We start from the raw sequence: 16,762 nt of genomic DNA, 5'->3' as shown, positions 1-16,762 counted from the left end.
GCGTGGAGAGGCCAGCGTCCCCCAGGCAGGATGTAGAAGCACTAGCCCCCTGCCTGTCCTCACCTCCTTCCTCTCGTCCCCACTCCAGGGCAGGATGCTCCACGTGTTACCATCCACCATCAAGAAGGAGGCCAGTGAGGATGCCAACGCCCCGGAATCATCGTCCTACAAGAAGAAGAAAGAGTCCAAGGACAAAGCCAACAGCTCCAGGTCCATACCCGCCTCCGACCCGGGCTTCCCTGCCCTCGTCCTTCCTCTCCCTGCCCCCTGGGCTCCCGGCTTCTCGTGGTGACCTTAGCCCCTCATCTGTAACCTTGTTGCACCTCAGTTTCCCCATCTGTAAGATGAGGAGAATCAGAATCAGTGGTGCCTCACTTTCATGGTGTTGTAAGGATCAAGTGAGTTATTGTAAGTGAACCACTTGGTCCCTGGTGCGGAGTGAGTGCTTGACGGACCTGAGGGGGTGTTAGTATCATCGTGACTCCGTTGTCTGTGGGCCCTGGGGGTTTGGCCTGCACCAGGGAAGACTGAGCAGAAGGAGGCTTTGGGGACTTAGGGTGGCAGGCCCAGGAGCTCCTTTCTTACAGGCTTTGCATCTGAAAAGAGCTTCCCCTATTCACCATCCGTCTGATCTCTTTGTCCTGCCTCAGCTCTCACAACTGGAACACGCTGTTCATGGGCCCCAACGCCGTGGCCGACGCCATCGCCCAGAAGTACAGCGCCACCAAGAGTCAAGTGTTCGACCACGTGAGTGGGCGCCCCGTCTGACGTGTCCCCTGCTCTGGGCAGGGGAGGGGGTGCTCTGGACCTGCTCTTGGGGAGTGGTTCTGGGTGGGAAGGCAGCAGGGCCATAAAGGGCAACAGTCCAGCTCTTCTTGAACCTTCCACCAGAGGAGGAGGTGAGGTCATTAACCAAGGCGCCCTGCATTGGGGTGATAACTTGAAAAAAGCTTCAGCCAAGTAGGGGGACAGAGTGAGAGCGAGCAGGCCGCTCAGGGGTGAGACATTCTAGCATAAATTGAACAGAGGGTGAAGCTGAGTCTGTATAGAAGCCCCGAGGTATGAATGAACTTGACATGAGACCCTTACGTACGAGTGGAGGGGTGAACATGGGGTCCTTGATTCACCCCGACAGACGTGGAACCCAGAACCATCAAGTCAGCGGGCATCCACGGGGAGCATCCATAGGGTCTTGCTCTATCCATGCCTCCTCCTCAGACTGTTAGGAGGTGTGACAGCTGACCTGTTGCCTGCCCAACAGCCGACAGGGCACCTTCCCTTTCCCTCCCGCAGGAGACCAAGGGCAGCGTGGCTGTGCGTGTGGCCCTGGGAGAGACCCAGCTAGTCCAGGAAGTGCGGCGTTTCCTCCTCGACAACGGGGTCTGTCTGGACTCCTTCAGCCAGGTGGGTGCCCTCAGGGGTGGGGGTCTCAACATCAAGGGACGTGGGCAAGGGTTGGAGGGTCAGGTCTGTCAAAGACGTTGACTTTGCAACTGTCAATTAAAGTAAGAAAGATCATTGGCTCAGACTCCTGGCCTGTCGGAGCTGGATGGTGTCTCTTGGGGGCTGATAGGCAAGAGTTTCTGCGCACAGGTTGGGTGTGTGTGTGAAAGTCGCTCAGTCGTATCTGACTCTTTGCGACCCTTTGGACTATACAGTCCGTGGAATTCTTTAGGCCAGAATCCTGGAGTGGATAGTAACCTTTCCTTTCTCCAGGGGTTCTTACCATCCCAGGGATCAAGCCACATTGGGGGAGGGTCCTCTACGTGCTTCTGCCCCACTACGTAGAGGTTCTTAGGTGTCTGGACAGTGAAGTCTTCGAGGGCCTGTTGTAACACCTGACGTCACCACCACACACCACGCCCCAACACACACACAACGTTTTACTAGGAACCTGAGGTCCGGGGGCAGAGATGGGAGGACCAGAAGGTCAGACAGTGAGTCTGTTGTAGGAGCCTGGACTCAGTCTCAGGGCTTTACACCCCCAATCTGCAGTTTCCTCAACTTCACCAAACCTTAGAGTTTCACCATAAAAGAATGGTTCAGATGGAAGGACGGGTAGCTAGTAGGAGGATAATTAAATGGTTGGATGGTAAGTGGGTGCATAGAAAGTGGGAATGATGGGTAGGGGCATCTCGTGGGTGAGTGGATGGATGAATTCAGAAAATGTGCTGGTCTAACGTTCACTAGGGCTTCCCAAAGCACTCTTTGACGTTTATGTGCTTTATTAATTCTTTCACCCTCATTACAACCCCGGGGAGGCAGCACCATGTGCTCCCCTTGTGCAGAATGGCCCATAATCACAGATTCACTCGTCTTGGGTCACGGTGGAGCTGGATTTGAATGCAGGCCCAAGTGTCCATGCCTCTTAACAGTGCGCTCTGTGACCTGAGTTACACTTAAACACCCAGTGGTGCCCAGCTTTCCCCCGCTGCCGATGGCTTCTGTCCCCTTCTCCTCACTCAACCCTCACAGCAACCGCGGGAGGCCTATAGCTGAAAGGTGGGTGTTGCCATTAGCCCAATTTGGAGATGCACAAACTAAGGCCCTTTAGAAGAAAACAGAAGCAAAATACTCTTTGACATAAATCACAGCGGTATCTCTTTGGATCTACCTCCTAGAGCTATGAAAATAAAAATAAACAAATGAGATCTAATTACACAAGAGCTTTTGCACAGAAGAGGAAACCATGATCAAAACAAAAAGACAAGCCACAGAATGGGGGGAAATATTTGCAACTGATGTGATCAACAGGGGATTAATCTTCAAAATAAACAAATAGCTCATGTAGCACAATATCAAAAATCAAATATCAATATCAGCCCAATCAGAAAGTGGGCAGAAAATCTCAGTTGACATTTCTTCAAATGAGACATAAAGATGGCCAAAGGCACATGAAAAGATACTCAGCATTGCTAATTATTAGGTAAATGCAAATCAAAACTGCAATCAGGTATCACTTGACACTAGTCAGAATGGCCATCATCAAAAAAATCTCCAAACAATAAATGCTGGAGAGGCTGTGGAGAAAAGGGAACCCTCCTGCTCCCTTGGTGGGAATGTAAATTGGCACAGCCACTGTGAAGAACAGCATGGCGGTTCTTTTAAAAACTAAAAATTGAGCTACCATACGATCCAGCAATCCCACTCCTGGGCATATATCTGGTTACTGCTGTTCAGTCGCTAAGTTGTGTCCAACTCTGTGACTCCACGGACTGCAGCACGCCAGCTTCTGTCCTCCACTGTCTCCTGGAGTTTGCTCAGATTCATGTCCATTGAGTTGATGACGCTATCCAACATCTCATTCTCTGCTGCCCCCCTCTCCTTTTGTCGTCCATAATTTGAAAAGATTTATGTTAACATTCAGTGAAGCACTATTTGCGATAGCCAGGACATGGAAGCAACTGAAATGTCCGTCAGCAGATAAATGGATACAGATGTCCACATCTAGACTGGAATATTACTCAGCCATGAAAAAGAATGAAGTCATGCCATTTAGAGCAACATGAAGGGACCTGGATTATCATACTAAGTGAAATAATTCAGAGAAAGACAAATATGATATCACCTACCCGTGGAATCTTTAAAAAATTATGTGAATTAACTTACAAAATAAACAGATTCACAAACTTCCAAGAAAAGCTTACAGTTCCCGGGGCGGGGGATGTGGTGGGGAGGGATAAATGAGGTTTTGGGATTGACACGTACACACACCACTGTATATAAAATAGATAATCAACAAGGGCCTTCTACTGGAGGGCTCCCCGGTGGTCCAGAGTGGTTAAGACTGCATGTCCACTGCAGCAGGAGTGGTTTTGATCCCTCGTTGGGGAACTAAGACCCCAAGTAGTGTGACCAAAAAAATGCCAAAAAGTACCTACTAGGGACTTCCCTGGTGGTCCAGTGGTTAGGCTCCATGCTTTCACTACAAGGCACATGGGTTCGATACCTGGTCTGGAAACTAAGATCCCACAAGCCACATGGCCAGAAAATAAACACAATTAAAAAAAAAAAAAAAAGGACCTACTGAAGAGCACAGGAAACTCGATATTTTGTAACTGCTTATATGGGAAAAGACTGAAAAAGAACGAATGTATGTATAAATGAATGACTTCACTCTAACCTGAAAACTAACACAGTGTTGTAAGTCAGCTGTGGTGGTGTTTAGCTGTACAGTCATGTCCGACTGTTAGTGACCCCCCAGGCTCCTCTGTCCATGGGATTCTCCAGGCAAGAATCCTGGAGTCGGTTGCCATTTCCTTCTCCAGGGAATCTTCCAGACCCAGGGATTGAACCCGCATCTCCTACATTGGCAGATTCTTTACCGAGTATACTCCAGTATAAAACAAAGGAAAAGAAAATAGGCCTAGAGGAAAAGCACTTGATCAGAGGTTTCAAATTAGACCCGTGGCTGAGTTGAGACTTGTACCCAGATAGACCCCATGCCTGGAATTCTTCCTGTTAATTTTTTCAGCTCTTGCACTCCATCTGCCATTCATTTTTAAGAAAATAATTTCTAACGTTAGCCAGCTCATGCTGAATCAGTTTGGTTATGTCAACTTGATAGACTCTTTTCCCGGAATGATCCATGAAATGGGTGTCGTGTCCCCGTGAAAGGTGATCAGCTGAGCCATAGCCGAGGGTATGTCTCAAGGTCGGACACCTGGTATCTTGGTTTGGGTTCTTCCAAAAGCCAGTTCAGAGACAGATTCAAGCGCAGGTAGTTCATTGAACAGAACACACAGGCAAGAACGGGCGAGGGGGCAGATGAGCCCAGTACAGGCTGTGCTGCTGGGGCGGCAGGCTGAGGCTTTCCCGGGGGGAACACTCACCCAATTCACATGGGAGTTGTCCCACCCAAGGGACTGGGGACGTACCAACTCCAGAGGACCATGGGCCGCTCCCACTCGGTGTTAACTCCTCACACTTGTGGCAACAGGTGATCTTCAGTTTCTGGCAGAGGCCCTGAGTGCAGGGATTCAGGTCCCGGCCCTGGCTGGAGTGTTCTGGAAGGTCCAGCTGTGGTGAGGCAGTGTCAGAATCTGCCTCGCCTCAGAAGTGGAGGGGCTGGAATTTGACCCGGCGGGGGAGGGGGGTACAACCCTGGAGCCCTCACCTTCATCCCTGCCCCTTATCCCCCTCCAGAGAGGGTAGGGTTTCCTGGGCCAGCTTCCTAAGGGCCTGGTACCCCAGGTCTCACGTGGGCGCCTGGTGTGGGTTTATCCACCCCTCACTTGCTGCCAGTGGGGGTCCAGTGAGTCCCTTCCATCGTCCCACCTGAGCTGTCCTGTCCCCCTCCCTGCAGGCTGCTGCTGAACGAAGCAAGACCGTGATCCTGGTGAAGAACCTCCCTGCGGGCACCCTGGCAGCTGAGCTGCAGGAGACCTTCAGCCGCTTCGGCAGCCTGGGCCGCGTGCTCCTGCCAGAGGGTGGCATCACAGCCATCGTGGAGTTCCTGGAGCCGCTGGAGGCCCGCAAGGCCTTCCGACACCTGGCCTACTCCAAGGTAGGGCCACCCGAGCCCCGCTTCCAGGAGGGGACAGAGGGAGCTGACGGATGGGCCATCTTGGCATAGACCTTAGACCCGGCGTGTGCTGGAAACCACCGTCACTGTCGGGACTGCAACTGTCACCCTGCCCCTGGGAGCACCTTTGGATGGGAAATGTGAAAGGCAGGCTCCACACATCCCCCGGGAAGCCTGCCTTGGTTCCCTGCCAACCCTGGGCCCCTCAGCTTTCTAGTGCCCCGTGAACTTGACCATCATCCATGCTGCTTTGGATGGCTTGTACCTACGATTAGTTGAAAGCCAAAAGGCAGGCTTCCTCTTTTTGGTGTATGCTAAGTCACTGCTGCTGCTGCTGCTGCTAAGTCACTTCAGTCGCATCTGACTCTGTGCGACCCCGTAGACGGCAGCCCACCAGGCTCCCCTGTCCCTGGGATTCTCCAAGCAGGAACACTGGAGTGGGTTGCCATTAAGTCACTGCAGTTGTGTCCAACTCTTTCTGACCCCGTGGACTGCAGCCTGCCAGGCTCCTGTGTCCATAGGATTCTCCAGGCAGGAATACTGGAGTGGGTTGCCATGCCCTCCTCCAGGGGATCTTCCCAACCCAAGGATCGAACCCATGTCTCATGTCTGCTGCATTGGCAAGCAGGTTCTTTACCACCAGTGCCACCTGGGAAGCCCTTTGGTGATTACGGAAAAAATATATGTATTAGTGTATTCCTTTCTGTGGTTGCCATGATAACACCAATTTAGTGGCTTAAAGGAACAGAAATGTTTTCTCTCACAGTTCTGGGGGTCTGAACCCTGAAACCAAGCTGTTCAGGGGCCAAGGGTCATGCTCCCTCTGAAGGCTCTTGGAGGTGGGGGCACGGATCTTTCCTGGCCACTTCCAGTGTTTGGTGGCTCCAGGCAGCCCTTGGCTTGTGTCTGCATGACTCCAGTCTTTGCCTCTGTCCACACAGCTTTCTCCTTTTCTTCAGCTGAGATCTTCCCTCTCCTTTTCTCTTACACGAACTCTTGTCATTTGGTTTAGGGCCCTCCCAAATAATCCAGAGTGACCCATCTCAGAATCATTTACTTAGCAAACACTTTTCCATATTCAGAGGTTCTGGGAGTTGGCACATGGACTTACCATTGGAAGGGCCACCATGCAACCCGCTGCAAGAAGCTACTGTCTATCAGGCTCTTCAGTGCTTTGCAGACCGTTTGTCTTGTTTATCCTTAAAAAAAAAAAAAAAAAAAACAACCCTCTGCACGTACACGTGTGCACGAGCACGGTCTGTGAGTGTGAGTCTGTGGAAGGAGAGAAAGCCGGCTGTCCCACGACCTGCTGTACTTCCTCCAGGGGGCTGCCCTGTGTCCATGGTTCTGCCCCCAGTTCCGCTTCCCATTCACACCCCGTTAGAGAAGGTTGAGGGGACACAGATGTGTCCAGTGACAGCAGATGCTCTGACTTCTCCCCTGAACCCCAAGGTGCAGCAGCGGCCCCCTGTTCTCAGGGCTCAGGCGGCACATAGGGCTCTAGGCTGTGCCTCTCCTCCTGACTCCACTCCCTGGGGTCAGGGAAGAGGGTCACCATACTCTGAGCCTCAAGCTCTTGGTCTCTGTTGTGGACTGAGTCCCTCTCCCCACTTCTCTGCAGTTCCACCACGTTCCCCTTTATTTGGAGTGGGCTCCAATGGGCGTCTTTTCCAGCCCAATCCCCCAGAAAGAAGAACCCCAAGATGCACCAGCGGAACCAGCGGGAACAGACAGGATGGAGCCAGAAACCGGTGAGAGCTGGGTCTGAGATCACGGTGTCCTGAGGCAGCAGGCAGGGGAAGGACGGAGGGCTGGGGGCAGCACCAAATTGTGTATCAGGTATTTGGTTGAAAATTTTTTTCATCCTGAGACTGGTGGGTGGGTGCCCGACTCTTGGATTTTATAGGTACAAAAAATGTCCTTAAAAAACAACATAAAAATGATGGGTATGGTTAAGGTAGGCTGACTTTTTTTTTTTAATATAAATTTATTTATTTTAATTGGAGGTTAATTACTTTACAATATTGTATTGGTTTTGCCATATATCAGCATGAATCTGCCACAGGTATACACGTGTTCGCCATCCTGAACCCCCCTCACTCCTCCCTCCCCGTACCATCCCTCTGGGTCATCCCAGTGCACCAGCCCCAAGCAACCAGTATCATGCATCGAACCTGGACTGGCAATTCGTTTCATTGTGAAAGGGGAAAAAAGGCAGATAGAATCTATTAGGAGCGATTCAGAACAGAGCAAGAGAAAACAGCCTTCTAGTTCATACATCTGCCAGGATAGGTGAGCCTGGCTGTTGGGAGAGATACTCAGTCTCTGGGTCCTTGGGATGGTATGGCGCCCTCTGGTGTCCAGTGACTGCAAAGGCAGGAAAGGGGAGGGACCTGAGACCCCACCGGCTTCACGCTTGGGTGGGGAGGGGGCGCTGCTGGTGCTCAGCAGCACAGCTCTTCCGTGTCAGCCCTGTTGTGCAGATTGAATTGTAAGACAACTTGCTGACCCTGCTCCCTGAATGTCAGGAGTGTCCCCTGTAATTGTAATGTCCCCTGCATGCCAGGTGTCCTCTAGGGGACAGTGCAGCCCTCGATTGAGAACCAGTTGGTCAGAGGCCTATGATTCCATCCTAGAATCTGAGATCTTTAGAGGGGACCTGGCAGCCCCTTAACCAGACAGTAAGATCTTGCCTGGGGACCTCCCTGGTGATCCAATGGTTAAGACTCCAGGCTTCCACTGTAGGGGGCATGGCACAGATTCTATCCCTGGTCAGAGAACTAAGATCCCATGTGCTACACGGTTTGGCCAAAAATAGATAAATAAAAACGAGAAACAGTTTTTTAAAAAAAGATCTCGCCCATCGGTAATATCCCTCCTCCTTACCCCCATCTTATCATCAGGTTGCCAGTTTATTCAAATAAGGATTAAAGAACTGCATCTCCCATCTACCCCTAATAAAAGAATGGGTGTTATAGGAGTGGGAGAAGTGAGCAGTGGGAAACAAAATTCTCAGATGAAAGAACAGCCATTTAACTGAATAGACCTCGCTGGTCACAAACCTCCCTAAGCTGTCTGCATTTCCCAGTTCGCCCTGGATTGGTAAAACCGCCTTCAGGACTGGCCCGGTCGCTACAAGGCATTGGGAGCCCCTGGACAAGAAGCCTCGTTTCCGTTAGGAAGGAAAAGTCCTCAGTCTCTGCTTTGTGGGGCCCCCAAAGCACCCCTCCCCATTGTGGTTACCAACCATGGATACAGATCTTTCAGAAGTCCCTCAGTAGCCCCCGTCTGTGAGTTATTTTTGTCTACAGATTGGATTAGCCTTCTCTTCCAACCTGCTTATGCTCTCTTCAAAAGGAATTTTCTTTATGTAATCACGATTTCTTCTTAATCAGCCATCAGCCTCAAATTATCGTCAACTTTGATTTTTCACTTAAGTTATTAAACTTGGACGTGACTCTTGTTTTTTGTCCAAAAGCAAGTCGTCCTTTAGAGCACGGATTTGCCAGGAGTGAGGGTCCTGGGAACAGACCAGTGGAGGCCTCTCCCTGCCTTGGTGGGATCGCTGAGCGTGGTGGCTGCTGCCACGTGGCTACGCCCTTCTACACCTGTCCTGGTGCTCCCCTCCTGTCTCGCCATCCTTTTCTTCTGTGGCACTCGTCACAGTTTGTATTTATCCTGTTTATTCATTTGTTTCACTTGCTTAACATCCATCGCTGCTGGGTGCCAAGCACCCCGTGGGGCCCCAGGCATAGGGTGGCTCAATGAGTGTGAGTCGAAGGAGTGAATGAATGCAGGAAAAGGGATTTCTGTGCGTCTCTATCTCCCCCTGTGAAAAGTAGGGCCTGGGTCATCCTTGTCCTGTGTCCCGAGCCCCAGCATGGAGTAGAGCTTGGTGACATTGGAGGATTTGTGCTCCATCGTTAGTTCAGCCTCAGCATGTGGCGCCATCCATGGCCGTCATCGCCGTGGCTCCCCTCATGGGTGCCGATTTGCACCCACTCCTTCACCTCCCTCTTTATTTAAAATTAATTAAGCTTTGGCTGTGCTAGGTGGTGGTTGCTGCGCGCGGGCTTTTTCTATTTGGGGCACATGGGGGCTACTGTTCATTGCGGTGCTCGGGCTTCTCATCGCGGTGGTTTCTCTTGTTGCAGAGCACAGGCTCTAGGGCCTGTGGGCTCAGTAGTTGGGGCTCATGGGCTTAGTTACCCCGAGGCAGTATATGAAATCTTTCCCAATCTGGGATCGAACCCATGTCCCCTGCATCGGCAGGCAGATTCTTAACCAGGGGACTACCAGGGAAGTCCTCACCTCATTCTTAACTTTGTTGCAAACGCTTATCACTTTCAGATGTGCATTGTTACGGCTTCACTTCACTTCCTGTCTGTCGGACTCCCTCACTAGCCGTCCATCCCACAGGGCGGGCACCGCTTCTGCGCACTGCTGTACCCCAGCCCTTGGCAAAGCAGCACCCAGTGTCTGGTGGGAGAGCAGGAAGTGGTTGCTGAGCAAGTCCACAGGCCAAAGCCGCATTTCCTCCCCGCCAGGCCCTGCACTAAGCACTCTGGGTCCTCAGGATTTGAGGCTTATGACTCCTGGGGAAGTCTCTGTCTTCCTTGTCCTCTCCTAGCCCTGTGACCGGGCAGGCCACCAGCCTTCTCCGAGGCTGTTTCTGCATCTGTACATCGGGCAGGAGGCATTTGTGAGAGTGCGGTGAGAAGCCACCCGTCCATCACCATTACTCTGACCCGCGTCCTGCCTAATTCAGCACTGTCAGCTGAAGCGGATGGTCTCGAATTCAGCCCTGAGCATCAGCCAGATGCCAGCTGCTGAGCTGGGGTGACCAGGATTTCCCCAGAAGCTCCCAGGCTGATCGGGAGACGGGGAGCTTTTAGGGGGTAGCTGAGATGTCACAGTCATAGATGTGGGCCCTGGACGCAGAATGTTCTGGAGCCGTTCAAGGGGAGGCTTTGCCAAAATAGTGTACTCTGGTCAGAAAGTAGAGGACTGCCCCGCCCACCCCCAGAGTGCAGGTGTTGAGCACACCAGACCAGGCCCTGCCTCCTGCGAGGGGCTGCTGTCCAAGGTCCTGCGGCCACTCACACAAAGGCGGCCTTGGCGCAGGGAGGAGGGAGCCTGTAGTTGTGGCAAATACAGGGGATTTGGGGCCAAGAAGTTGTGTGCGCCTGTGCTGATTTGAGGCCCCACTGAGTCCAGCGTCGTCGGCAGGCAGATCCCCACAGAGCTCATCTCCCGGCCTCCGTTCACCCTTTTTTGTTCCCTTTCTTACTCATATCACATACATGGTCCCTGAGCTGTTCGTTTTCACCCGCTCCTCCCCCACGCCCGCCCTCTACACACTGTCCACGAAGCTCCCCCAGCTCCCCGTCCCCTCGGCCCTGGGGACTCAGCCAGCCCCCAGCCCTGGATTTTCCCAGGCTCCCCAGGAAGGCAAGCAGGAGGGGAATGGATGGAGGAGTTTTTGTTCACTGCCCCCCTCTCCCCTCCCCTTGCCCCCGCCTTCTTTTCTGCAAAGCCCTCCATTCTCTGTACCCGTCTCGAGGGAGGGGGACAGTGTGTTTTATCTCTCCACAACCAAGACCCTCACCTCCAGATAAAGGGCTCCGAGTGGGGGGAGGTCCTGAAAAGCTGCTTGCAACTGATAACAGTCTGTGCTGTCAGCCTTCCGCGCCCAGAGCCGGGAAGGGGAGGGAGCCACCGTAAATTCTGCGGCCCGATTATAATAAAGCCCCATGTGGCGACGCGTGACTGGATTTTATTGTGCCAACCACAGATGGAAGCATACCCCCTCACCCCCCGCCTCTCCCAGCCCCCTTCCACCCCACCTTGCTTTCCAAGCCTCCCCCCTGGTCCCCAGCACCCCCACCCCCACCCCCGGCCCCATCCTGCTCCTGCTTCTTCCCTCTTTTCCTTGATCCTGGTGAGGTCGTTGACAAGCATCTGTGTGGTTCATGATACATCCTTTCTCCTTCCCCATCTTCCTGTCCTCTGCCCACTGGAGGTCAGGGGAGGAAGTGCACTTCACAACGACCTCTGGCTTCGTCCTTGGCCATTTGCGCACCTCTCTAGACCTGGGCGTGGGCCACAGCAGGGCCTGGACACCCGGGGAGGAGGAAGCCCTTCCCAGGGACGTGGCTGGCAGAGACACAGTCCCCTGGACTCAGAGCTGTGGCACCCGCTGTTCTCTACAGCCTGCCGTGGGCCAGCCTGCTTCTCAGGGCCATCGGCCTTCAGAGTTGGGGATTCACAGCGTTTCCCCCTGGCCCACTGTTCTAACTGGGCTTCTGTGCATTAACTCTCGTAACTGTGTGATTGCTCTTCCCCTTTTCTGAATGGAAAGAAGGAAACACAGAAAGGTTGAGTGACTTCTACCAAGTCCCACATCTGGAAAGAGCCAGGCTGTGCCCCACAGCCACCAGCTCCAAGGTCTGTGCCCTTAGCCATGAGCCTGCAGCTTCTTGTGAAAGCTCCGAGCACCCGTCCATAACTTGGGTCCATCTTCCCACATGGCAGCCGTTGGCTGGTGCCAAGAACAGGCTGCCACTTAAATGGCCGTGAGCTCTCCTGGTTACCATCAATCCCACCAGTCTTTTCTGCAGAAAAAAATTCTTTTCAGTTAGTCTCCCATGAACCTCTCTCCCAACCTGAAGATGCCTGGGGTTTAGGGTTCAGATGCAGCGACTTCCAGGACTTTCTTCGGGCCCCTCCCATCTATGGTGATGTGTCACTGTAGTCAGCAATGGGATAACGTCCTCACAGTGCCTGGCCCAGCCCGTGCACGCAGTGGGGCATCTGATCAGCATCTCTTCCTTTCTCCTTTCATCTCCAAGACATCGGGCACAAGGAGAGCCAGTGGGGCGGGTGTCCTTCAAAGCTGAAGGTCATGGTGTTCTTTCCAATTGAAGTTCTCATTCAGAACCTGGAGTTTTAGCCTCTGCATAGCTTTCTTCCCCGTCATTAACAATACTTTTTTTCCACCCCGCTTTGCTTTGAAAGTTGAGTTTTGAGGACAAATGGCCACCCCACGGAGTCACTTGTTGGATAAATTGTGTGAGTTTCTCGGGTAGGGGAGGGAGCCTTCATGTAGATTTCTTCTTTTTTGTCCTGGAGCGAGAGTCTAGATTCTAGGTTCACCTCCAAGGGAGTGCCAACAGCAGAGGCTGCCCGTTCAACTGATGTGGAATGGCAAAGTCCTCACTGTTGCTGTTTCCATTAGGACTTGAAAGGATTGTTTCATGACAAAGTGGTTGAAGTTTAATTAGGACTGGCTGGCAGTGGGCTTGCATCAGAAAGGGCCAGGGAGATGGGGATGGCTCTGGTGCTCAGCATGAGGATACAGGGGACGGATTTGAAACCCCAGCAGCTCCCTTGGGCTTGAACTACTTGAATGCAAGTGTTCATAAGAGAATGGAGGGTCCCCATTGTGTGCAGGGCTCAGACCTGGGGTTGGGGAGGGAGCCTTGGAGAGGTGGTGATGAACTGCCTTGGAGAATGGCTGAGATGAGGTTTGATTTCCCCAGGGTGGTCGTGGTTGGCGGGGGTGGGGGTCGGTATGGGAGGAGCCTCTAAAATCTGTGGGGGAAGGGTGATTATCCCCAGACCCTGATCATGAAAGAAACTAGGGAGGTTGACCCAAATAGAATACATTTCCCAGCAGCATAACTTCTCAGGAGGTCCTGATGCGATTCTCAGCCTCAAGAGGCTTCCACACTCACCACCAGGGCTGACCAGTGGCCCAAGTTGCAGCCATACGCCTACCCTGTAACTCACAACCTCACTCTTGCCCTTCCCTTCCCCTGCAATGCTGTTCCTTCAGACGAATGTTGATTCGTCTAAGTTAGGGCTCCTGGTTTTTGGTCTGTGCTGCATACTTCTTTCTCTTGAAGACAGGAGCAGGATAGTTTCTCCCCTCCCCAACTTTGCCCTCCAAGAGTTGCTAAAACCCAGCATGAGCCAGAGTCTCCGAGTCCTGTCCCTTCCTGACGCTGGCCACTCAGAGACAGAACCCTCTTGATCCCCCTTGGTCTAGCAGGTTCTGTGCTTTAGGTCCTGGTGCTTAGGCAGGTAAGACATCATTTAATGGATTTCTTTTGTTGGGGGGGGGCGGTTGGCCTGTGCAGATGGTGAGACCCCAGAAGGTGAACAGCCGACGGATAGAGCAGCACACGATGCTTCAGCAAAGATGGAGGAGGAGGAGGAAGAAGAGGAGGAGGAGGAGGAAGAGAGCCTTCCCGGGTGCACCCTGTTTATCAAAAATCTCAACTTCGACACCACCGAGGAGACGCTGAAGGGAGTAAGTGACTTCTTGGCCCAGAGGGAATGGGTGGGGGTGGGACTTCCAGTCTGCTGATCTATCCCTGTGGTCCCTGCATCTGTTTCCCACTCCCCACCCCCTCGCCTGGAAGCGAGACCTGCGGCAGCGTGTAGATGAATAACCTACAGCCACCCGCTTGACTCTTTTGCTAGGCTGTGTGGTGGACATCTCACCCAGAGATTTGAGCCATGGCCAGACCAGTGTGGGGGCTGGCAGGGGCATCCGTGCACACGTGAGACACAAGAGAGGGCCTGTTGGGGCATCTGGGGAGGCGTACGCGGTGTGAAAGCTGTAGTCAGAAGACCGGGCCCCTCCCCACATGGTGTCTGCGAGGTTGACATAAACGCCAGGCCAGCGCAGTCTCCTGGCTTGGCAGAGCCAAGCAGGGGCACAGCAGTGAGCACGTCAGGGGCAGCCCTGCCAGGAGATCCTGATGGCCGAGAGTGTTGCATTCATAGGAGGGGGCAGAGGGGAAGACGATGGGGAACTCAGCAGCCTCTGCTTTTACTCTCGTCCTCTGCACGCCTGCGGTGACCTGGGTCCCCTCCAGCTTTCAAGTCAGTGGGCCCAACCTTTTTGACACTAACAACCAAATTTTGTGAAAGACAATTTTCCCATAGACCAGGACAGAGGCCATGGTTTCGGGATAGTTCAAATGCATTTCATTTCTTGGGCATTTTTATTTCTGATCTAGTACTGCCGCTGATCTGACTGGAGATACCGGTCCACGGTCTGGAGGTTGGGGACCCCTGTTTCAAGACGCGCCTGTACCAGTCGCAGGATTAGCTGGTGACACATGCCGACCTTCTCTTCCAGGTGTTTTCCAAAGTGGGTGCGGTGAAGAGCTGCTCCATTTCCAAGAAGAAGAACAAAGCAGGTATTTCACACGAGAGCTCAGTCAGAGAGAAACAATTGTGAAAGAAATGGTGTTGCTGTGGGTGGGGGGTGAGGGTGCCTCTCGCCCACTGATTCTGAAGGTCTCCTTTCATTTTGGAGCATTGCCAGCCCCACACTCTCCTGTCTGGCTCGTCCAAAATGGTCCTCGTTTCTAGGTGCATGGAGACTCGCGGTTTCCAACGGGAGCAGCCATGCACATCAACTTCTCCTGAGTCGAGACCCTTTGCCACCCTGGATTGTCAGGGGTGGTTTCGGACCAGGGCTGTTAGGGGGCTGGCAGGGTTGACCCTGTTCAGCGGCAGACACCTCTCCATCCTCCCAGCATCTCTGCGCTCCTGGAGGATCTTCCCTCCAGGGAGGAGCAGGAACCGACCCACCTTGGGCTTTCCCACTTCCCTCCCAAGACCAACCACTCAGATGTGGAGCACCTGAAACACTCCACTGAGTCATCAGCCACACCCCTCACTGGCCTTGGGGTGCCTCGGCCAGGCAGACACCACCTTCATCCCTCCAGTCCACCTTGGGCATTCTGACGAGTCCCTTGGCCTCTGGTCTATTTTTCTTTTCCAGCCCTGGCTTCCTACAGATGATGGGCAGGCCCTCGGCCCTTGCTTTTTTTTTTTTTGCAGTCACAGAGTCCCTGTCCCTTCAATTTGGGGTATTTGTAGGGATACCATGTGGGTCAGCCCACGACTGTGTCCTAAGAAAAAAATGAGCTAGTGATGAGAGCCCGGGGGGCCTGGCTGGACAGGAGCCCATCCAGGGGTTCTCCACGTCAGATCGAGACTCAGAGGAGGGAGACGGAGCAGTTAGTGGGGTGTGTGGCTGAAGGAGGCAGCAGAGGGCTGTGGTAGCAGGTCGGGAATGTACCGACGGGGCAGAAGATGCTCCTGGAAAGGTAGGTGGATTCCACATCACAGAAGGCTTCCTGCTGGGGAGAGGAGTCTGGGCTTTTTCCCAGAGCCGCCTTGGAGGGTTTGAAGCAGACACGTGGCACAGGCTTTGGGGCATTCCCCCGTATTGGTTTGGGCTGCCGTCACAAAGCAGGAACCAGGAACCAGGTGGATTCCACCGCAGAAGTTCACCCTCTGGTTCTGGGAGCCAGAAGTCCAGGATAAAGGTGCAGGCAGGGTTGCTTCGTTCTGAGGGCTGTCAGGGAGGATGTGTTCCAGCCTCCTTGCTCAGCTTGCAGGGGAAGGTCTTCATGTTCACGTGGCATTCTCCCCGTGTACACGTATCCACCCGCTCCCATCACCACTTTTTTTTCTCTTAATGACACCAGTCTTAATTGGATTAGGGCTTAGCCTGATGCCACTAAGTCACTTCAGTCATGTCCGACTCTTTGAGACCCCATTGACTGTAGCCCACCAGGCTCCTCTGTCCATGGTATTCTCCAGGGAAAAGTACTGAAGTGGGTTGCCATGCCCTCCACTAGAGTATCTTCCCGACCCAAGGATTGAACCCGCGTCTCTTAGGTCTCTTGCACAGGAGAGTTCTTTACCCCTAGCACCACTTGGGAAGTCTAATGACCTCATCTTTAACTTGGTTATCTCTGTAAGGAACCTGTCTCCAAATAAGGTCGCATTCAGAGAGGCAGAAAGTACGACCTCAGCATACACATTGGGGGGTCGGGGGATAGGCCACCGTTCAAACCATGACATCCCTGTTCCCGCGAGAACTGCATACATAGTTTAGGCTACAAAGGAAAGGCTACAATGTAAGCATCAGGTGAACAACAAGAAGGCTGTCTTGTGCTGGATCAGGAAAAGAGGTGATCCCTGAAGTCTGGGGCGTGAGTCATGCTGGCAGAGGGGTCGCCCGCTCCACCTGAGGCTGTTCCTGCTGGTTTTGGTGTCACTTGGCCCCTCTGGAGCCTGCCTCCCGGCCCCCCAGAACACCCTTCAGCTTTAGAGCAGTTATCTGGTCTTCCGGTGTTGTGAGCAGCTCTCAAAATCTACACTGTCTCTCAAGAGTCTCTGTTTGAGAGCCCTGCTCTCTGGGGCTCA

The 16,762-nt window shown here is 53.1% G+C and overlaps 1 protein-coding gene across 3 annotated transcripts in view; it reads left to right on the top strand.

The window, feature by feature from the left end:
- Positions 1-16,762, top strand: part of RBM19 (RNA binding motif protein 19) — a 120,817-nt gene that overhangs the window by 12,923 nt on the left and 91,132 nt on the right. For all 3 annotated transcript variants that reach the window (XM_027566684.1, XM_027566683.1, XM_027566685.1), the window contains 7 exons: positions 89-210; positions 651-747; positions 1,294-1,404; positions 5,306-5,506; positions 7,146-7,275; positions 13,666-13,838; positions 14,676-14,736. In XM_027566684.1, the coding sequence (XP_027422485.1) occupies positions 89-210; positions 651-747; positions 1,294-1,404; positions 5,306-5,506; positions 7,146-7,275; positions 13,666-13,838; positions 14,676-14,736 (895 nt within the window). The remainder of the gene's footprint in view (positions 1-88; positions 211-650; positions 748-1,293; positions 1,405-5,305; positions 5,507-7,145; positions 7,276-13,665; positions 13,839-14,675; positions 14,737-16,762) is intronic.

The sequence above is a fragment of the Bos indicus x Bos taurus genome, chromosome 17 (assembly GCF_003369695.1).
Source record: "Bos indicus x Bos taurus breed Angus x Brahman F1 hybrid chromosome 17, Bos_hybrid_MaternalHap_v2.0, whole genome shotgun sequence".
NCBI classification, from domain to species: domain Eukaryota; kingdom Metazoa; phylum Chordata; class Mammalia; order Artiodactyla; family Bovidae; genus Bos; species Bos indicus x Bos taurus.
Note: the sequence above shows the minus strand (reverse complement) of the source record. Positions and strands in the feature narration are given on the sequence as shown.